The 7,003-nt window shown below is 29.9% G+C and overlaps 1 protein-coding gene across 2 annotated transcripts; it reads right to left on the reverse strand.

The window, feature by feature from the left end:
- Positions 1-3,161: 3,161 nt before the first annotated feature.
- LOC108721485 (transmembrane protein 164) lies at positions 3,162-5,656 on the reverse strand. 2 transcript variants are annotated; one of them, XR_001936573.1, is made up of 7 exons: positions 5,545-5,656; positions 4,416-4,760; positions 4,197-4,313; positions 4,052-4,130; positions 3,882-3,982; positions 3,461-3,800; positions 3,162-3,282 (listed from the first exon to the last, which is right to left on the reverse strand). XR_001936573.1 is itself a non-coding variant. In XM_018446041.1 (7 exons), exons 2-6 carry the CDS (start codon positions 4,731-4,733, stop codon positions 3,516-3,518), a joined length of 900 nt encoding a protein of 299 aa, XP_018301543.1. In that variant the 5' UTR covers positions 4,734-4,760; positions 5,545-5,656; the 3' UTR covers positions 3,162-3,282; positions 3,490-3,515. The 2 variants fall into 2 exon arrangements, 1 of the variants encoding a protein (XP_018301543.1); XM_018446041.1 differs by having other exon boundaries at positions 3,490-3,800.
- Positions 5,657-7,003: the final 1,347 nt, after the last annotated feature.

Below are 7,003 nucleotides of genomic sequence, written 5' to 3' on the forward strand. Positions count from 1 at the left end.
AAATTAAATATATTTTTTTCTTTTTTCGTGATTTCCTGCGAAACAAAGCAAAAAGGAGCATATGTCTATAGGACTTTTTTTCTTAGTTTTTTACTCCTCTACACGCTCCCGAAGTTTTGCCATTTAATTTGGAAACACCCTGTATATAAAATTATTCTTCACATAATACTATCCATACAAATAACGAAACTGCAAACTTATTTCATCTCTCTCTCTCTCTTTCTCTATCTCTCTCGCGCATTAGGAAAGCATAACTTGATTCTTAAAATAATATTGCAACTGCTATATGAAATTTATTAGAAACTCACTTAAGTAAAAAGATTACACAATCATATTTTTTTACTTCTAAATAATATTAATACCTTACTAACAATATTATCGCAATTATCATTAACGACATTATCTTTAATATGGAATGCTCGGATATATCACTATTTTGCAAGTTTCTTTATTTTAATTTTTATTATATTGTCCTGTTTTAACATAATTGCAACACAAATTATATAAATAGGATATATCTCGATAAATTAGGAAAATTTTCTTCGCATAAATAGTTCGTTAATCTAGTTAGGCATATTTTACAGTATCATATGTCATGTCAGAAATGCATATATATATATACACATATATATAGTGAAAAATCAATTAGAATAGAAATAAATATATAAATATGAATCATGATTGAAACAGCTAAATAAATTCAATTCATCAAAAATAAAATATTAACAAAATGTATCTATATAAATAAGACGATATGTTAACGTAATTTTAATTTTTCCTCTTGAAATACATGTAAATTTATTATTAGTTAACGTATTATTAGTCAATAGACAAAAAATTTCATATTACAAATATTTTATATAACAATAAAAAAAACCATGTTGAATAAAATTCGACTAATTTATGACTAACTGATGAAAAGTATTGATTATTAGATAATAGTAAGTTTACATTATTTTTTACAAAAACTAAATGCAATCTGTATACAAGGATATTTCACTTTTTATTAAAATATCGCGGTAATAAATAAAATATTGCAATAATCTAATTAATCACATTAATTTAAATACTGATTTTTTTCACAGTTTCTATTCTCTCTTCAAAAGAAACCCTTTACATGATTCCCGCTTCAATAAAAGATACTATAATAGTTCTTATAATATCATGTCAAAGTCAATTTTATTTGTTACTACTTTAATTTTCGAAACACTACTATACATATCTAATGGCAAGAATTGGAACATTCTCGTGCAAGAATTATGATCATTCTGTTTTTAATTTAATTTAATTTATTTAATTTAATATGTCATTTATATATGTATATATTTAATTTAATTATATTCTACAAAGATATCTACATATTCAAACTCTTATGTTCAAATTACAAGATCACAAAGTTGGATTTTTTTATATCGTTATTTTAAATCAATTCTATTTAGTGTCACTAATACTATTATTATCAATATTATTATTAGATACTGATAACATGAATACTATCAAGCTGTTTTCATTAAAAAATAAGTTTCTTTCTCTAATGGCAGCTTACCGAAATTATTTTGCTTTCATCTAAATCTGTACAAGTAACAACATGGATCGTTCTATTTTAAAGCAACAATGTTTATAGAAATTGACTATTACACAAAAATTTTATATGAAAAAGTTAAAAGGACGTAAAACGGACGTTAGTTTTCATCCATGAGAACGCTATTTTCATGAATTTTAATTTCTGTCTGGACGAAAGCATTCAGGGGCACATTCAGCAAACTCAATAGTTTAGTGAGCGCTCGCTGCTATTGATGTATTCTTCTAGATCTAAAATGCTAATTGGATGAGCTAAAAGAATACACCAATAACAGCAAGCGCTCACTCAACTGTTGAGTCCGCTGAATGCGCTCATTGGATCCATTCAGAACAACCGCTCACTGAGCGCTCTCTCGGTGAGTTTTTTCATCTGATTGGCATATTCCATTAGTTGCTAAAATATAGACCAATCAGATAAAAGAACTCACTGAGCGCTCAGAGAGCGGTGGTCGTTCTGAATGCACCTATTAATTTATAATCTATGCACGTATTCATTTATCACATAACATGCTATGCATACAGCAAAAATCGAATTCTAAATTCTAAAATTTTCTCACTATATTAATAACGATATATTTTCGCATGCGAAAATTTATATAGTATGTAATTAGATAGTATAGGAACTGTCATATAAAAATATTTCCATATACCTACATGACTTTCGCAAATAGAATCGTAGGTTTATCAAAATAAGAGCATCGTATATGTCACAAAATGCTTTGTCAGCTCTTTATGGTCTCCAGATTATGTTTAAACCTAAGAATTATTAATGTTTAAACCTAAGAGATGATACCTGAGGCCAAAATACTTATATTACATTATATGCATTTCTAAACTGAGGAAATTTACAGAGTTTCACAATTTGCCTTCCAAAGTGGGCAATATTAATCATTAACTTTTTATCAATAACAATCTCTCTCAGTCCTGATAATATACGATGCGATATAAAACATTAATTATGATTTATTAAAATTTTTGTAGGTATTGAACTGAGATTAAAAAAGAAAGTTAAAAAAATCGTATGGTTTTCTTGAAATAATAATTATATATAGATAGCCTATTTTAATGCATCTCGGACCGTGCTACTAAGAAGATTTACTATGAAACCTCGTAAACTTTTGCTGCCTACCTATTATGTATAATATATAGATAAAATATTGCAGTTTCGTTATTTGAATATCTTCATTTCTATTGCGAAAATAAAAATATTAAAAATGAATATAAAAATGCACGAAATGGTTTGTTTACAATGCGTTTTTATTAATGAAAGGATGTAATTATATTTTTAACGAGCCATTGTTGTTGCTGAACGTCAGTTTAAGCCTCTTTGAGATTCTATGCACAAGACTAGGCATGATAAGCATTTGGACAGAAATTCATATTTCAAATTGACTATTCTTATTCGTTTGGTATTATGTACTAATGAATTGAAACTAATACGATCACAATGACTGTATCAAGTTAAGTTATCTATTTGGTAACTTATGTATGTATCTATGAGAGTTTAATCCTCCAAAAGCAAAAATCCTTTTAATATCTTTTAAATAAAAGTTTTTACTGAAAATATATTAACCGTTTATGTTGGACTGTAATACAGTTAAATCTGTCAGAAATTCGTTTTTTCCTATCCCCCACTTTTAGTTTCCTTGTACGCCATACTTAGGAAATTATATAACAGATATAATTATAAATTGTTTTAATCTGCAAAGAAGAAAAACCTGATATTCTTATGTATCTATGATCTGTGATAGAATTAATATCTGCGTGATTATGAATGCAAATGCATATTATGCAAAAATATGTTAAAATCTATATCATTTCTTACATATAGGATATTCTTATATAACCTTTGATGATGCAATAGTAAATATATACTCACTGAATCAAGATGGGGGTGTTCAGACATACCTCTGATAAAAATTTTCTCTCCCAAATTAATCAAAATGTGTATGGCCATTTCCTGAGGTGTTAGATTCTTCGTGTAACTTTTCATTCTGTTCATATGTATAATTCTTTTTTGGAACAGTACATTCCAGCGATGGCTTAACTCTAGTCAGTGGAAACTTAGTCAATAAAAAGTTAGATATATAACAGAATAGCTTGCACAAAGTGGGACATAATATTAATTGATGAGTCACTGCCCATAATCGATAATTTTGACCTTCAAATGGATCCAAAACAGCTGCACATAACATATGACTAAGATTCACCTGTACAGGCTGCAAAGAAACGAATAATATTGCAAATAGATTTTCGAAGGATTAAGCCTACATCTAGTTGATAAGGCATGATGTACGAACCAAGGCAACACTTTGAAGAATCCAAAAGTGATATCCTACATTAAGGCCATAACTGAGGATTGACCAGCTCATATCAGATAAAGGCTCAATATTATATACACCTAATGGAAAGAATAATACAGTATTATTCATCTACTCTATTATTCTTACTCTCTTATTCAAACAATTACCTCCAATCCTCAATAAATAATATGGTATTATAAGCATCAAACCATGCTGAATATAGTACAATGCTTTGTCTGCAAATATCTATAAAAAATTGTTATTTAAAATTCCATTTTACATGATATATTTGATTGCATAATTATGACTTACAATGCGAGACTCTGTTTCTGGAAATAGATATGCTAATACCGGTCCATTCAACAGATTCAGATGTATCCTGAAGATAGCAGTGACCGTTGGACTAGGATCCGCAGCCAGCAAATACAACTGTTGTAATAGAAAATATAGTAAACATAATAAAAGTTTGTTAACTTGATTTGTGAGAAATAAAATTTAATTATTACACCAATATAATTCAAAAAAGCTTACCTGCAATGCTGTTGTAATATGACAAGGATTTAATAGATATATAACAGTCCTGCTAGTGAATTTAAAACCGATTTCCATCCCCAGGACCAATGACATCATAATCAACAAGACTCGTCTGCCTACACGATCCTGGCCAACACAGGCTAGTTTCTTTGGCAAAGTTATTCGTTTGAGACCCCATATGATACAGGATACAATAAATACAGATATAAACGAAGTTTCTATAATCCGTCGCTTCAGTGTTAAGTAACTCGCGCATTCCGGACCGACATTGCGTGGTATGGAGCCATTTACACCACCATATGCCCACTCGAACATTGCTTTAAATTAACTTCTCCTCCGGAACTGAAACAGAACAGCAATTGTTCTCATAACCTACAAGTCTTTTACCACCAGTCATGATGAGAATAATCAAATGACTTGAGTCGAGTCACTCAGTTATTTTTCTTAACATAGAAATGAAGAACGGATCGTTTAATTGTAGTAAAAGACCGTTTTACGATAAAAACGTTTATCTAAATCCTGAAAAAAATGTTTTTCTTGATATTAAATAAATTTCAATTATCTCATATTAATATTTTTTGTTTTTTTATAATTTTAAATATCGAAAACGTCTTTGCATTGTTGTAGTGCTTATAACGAATTGATAACACGTTTTCGAAACTAATTATAAGTACATTCTGTACCACTCATTAGTACCACTTACAATTAGTCATTGTATCCATTTTGATTATTTACACAGAGATCTTTTGGACAAATGCAAAAACTGAATTCTACAACAATAATATGGCATCAAATGTTTAAAGAAAATACATATTTGAACAAAAACTTTCAGGGCCGGAGTAAAACTCTGGTTCTTGTACATAAGTTTCTAGTCTTTTTCGATAATTTTTATCTCTAAACTTGCTACGATGAAGAAAAAAATATCAAAATAATACACAACTAATAGAAAAAAAAAAGATGTTTTACTTCATGTAAAACGAGAAAGAATTATGAAGCCGTTTTAATTACGATCAGTACGTTGCGGCAAGTCGAGCAAGGTTAGAGTCAGCGAAAGCCAAGAGACGTACGACGCTTTATTGATCTCGACGTCCAATTGTCAATCATTTGATATGCACAATCACGGTACCTTAAAACAAAAGGTGTCTTTCGCCGCAATGAAATCCGTGCTTGAGTAATAATACCTATATCATACACTAAAATGAAAACAATTCAGAACATCGGAATGTCAATAGACTTCACTCCACGGCCCGGGTTCGAAACCCCCCCACCATCGAATAGAACATCGATGTCATCGATTGGTTGACGGCGAACATACGAGGCAATCGAGATACCATTACCTGGCTCCTAGATGGCGACACCTTTATAAAAAGTAACGTTTGCATTACACCTTTCTGCACTTTCGATTATTGATTTATTATTGTTAATTAAACGTGTTATATAAAATCCTTCAAAGATTTTGAATTTAATTTAAAATGAAATAGAAACATAATTAAAATAAAATTAAACAAAATATGATCCTAACAAAATATAACAAAGTCATACATCTGTTAAGAATAGTAAATCAGAAAATATTAAAAAGTAATCTGTAATAAGTTCCTAAAGAAATTGCAAGATCGCATTTTTTGTGTGTAATTAAAGAAATTTTGAAAATTACAAAATAATTTTAATTTTTTAGGTTACGTTTTTAAATAGTTATTTTTAGATTAATGAATTAATTATCCATTATATATGTTTAGATTCGCTATTTTAAAGGACTATTAACAATATTAACCCACACAACACAGTTCTGCGAGAAACATGCTGGAAATATCTTTGAAATAAAAACGTTCTCTGAAAGTTCTTAGGACAATTCTGGGAAAATTACACAGGTCTACAAAAAAGGGGGTCTTGGATGTTGTCGGGAAGCTGTGGGTCATTTCCGAAGTAATTTTCTGCGTAGAATCCGAATCTGAAACCAGAATTGGCCCATCACGTCAGGATTTTGAGATATTAGGGGATATATACTCGAAAAATGCGTTTTTATGCTACTTTAGAGGTTATGTACAGGACGCAACCAATTTTTTGGGTCTTTTGTGCTATTTGCATCATTTAGTAATATTCTTACCCTTCAAAATGAGATATTGATCGACTACCTACGATTTTTTTTCGCCAAGTTACGGGCATTTTAACCCACTTGCGTAACCGTTTTTCCCGTCTTTTTCGTTCCAAAATGCATATTTATTATTTGACATATTTGATATAACAAAAACTGTTAGGATCATTTAAACACTTACGCGGGGCCATTGTTAAGACAGCAAACAGTCACAATTGTGACTGTTTATATATTAGGACCTTGAATAACGGACAGCGCGTCTTGTGCGCTGCGGCTCTGAGTGCAAGGCGTCTACCAACTTTAAACAAATCATTAGTTTTAAACTTATTAATGCAATGAAAATGAAACTTTCCAGAACATTTGTTCATATCCGAATGAACAACTTTCTCGCTGAAAGTTTTAGGATGCTCGAAATTCGCTCGATAAACGAAGCACCTGAATGCATAAAAAAGGATATTTTGCAGGTGTGTATAAAAAAAATAATAAGTTGTTT

The sequence above is a fragment of the Mycetomoellerius zeteki genome, unplaced genomic scaffold, assembly GCF_001594055.1.
Source record: "Mycetomoellerius zeteki isolate Tzet28-1 unplaced genomic scaffold, Tzet1.0 scaffold174, whole genome shotgun sequence".
Lineage (NCBI taxonomy): Eukaryota > Metazoa > Arthropoda > Insecta > Hymenoptera > Formicidae > Mycetomoellerius > Mycetomoellerius zeteki.

What these genes read in the sequence shown, in the direction of transcription:
- LOC108721485 (XM_018446041.1), bottom strand. Translation starts at nt 4,733, where the DNA reads ATGTTCGAGTGGGCATATGGTGGTGTAAATGGCTCCATACCACGCAAT. An exon ending in TTATTTATTGAGGATTGGAG is followed by an intron (nt 3,983 to 4,051) that starts GTAATTGTTTGA and finishes TCTTTCCATTAG; the next exon opens with GTGTATATAATATTGAGCCT. An exon ending in TTCTTCAAAGTGTTGCCTTG is followed by an intron (nt 3,801 to 3,881) that starts GTTCGTACATCA and finishes GTTTCTTTGCAG; the next exon opens with CCTGTACAGGTGAATCTTAG.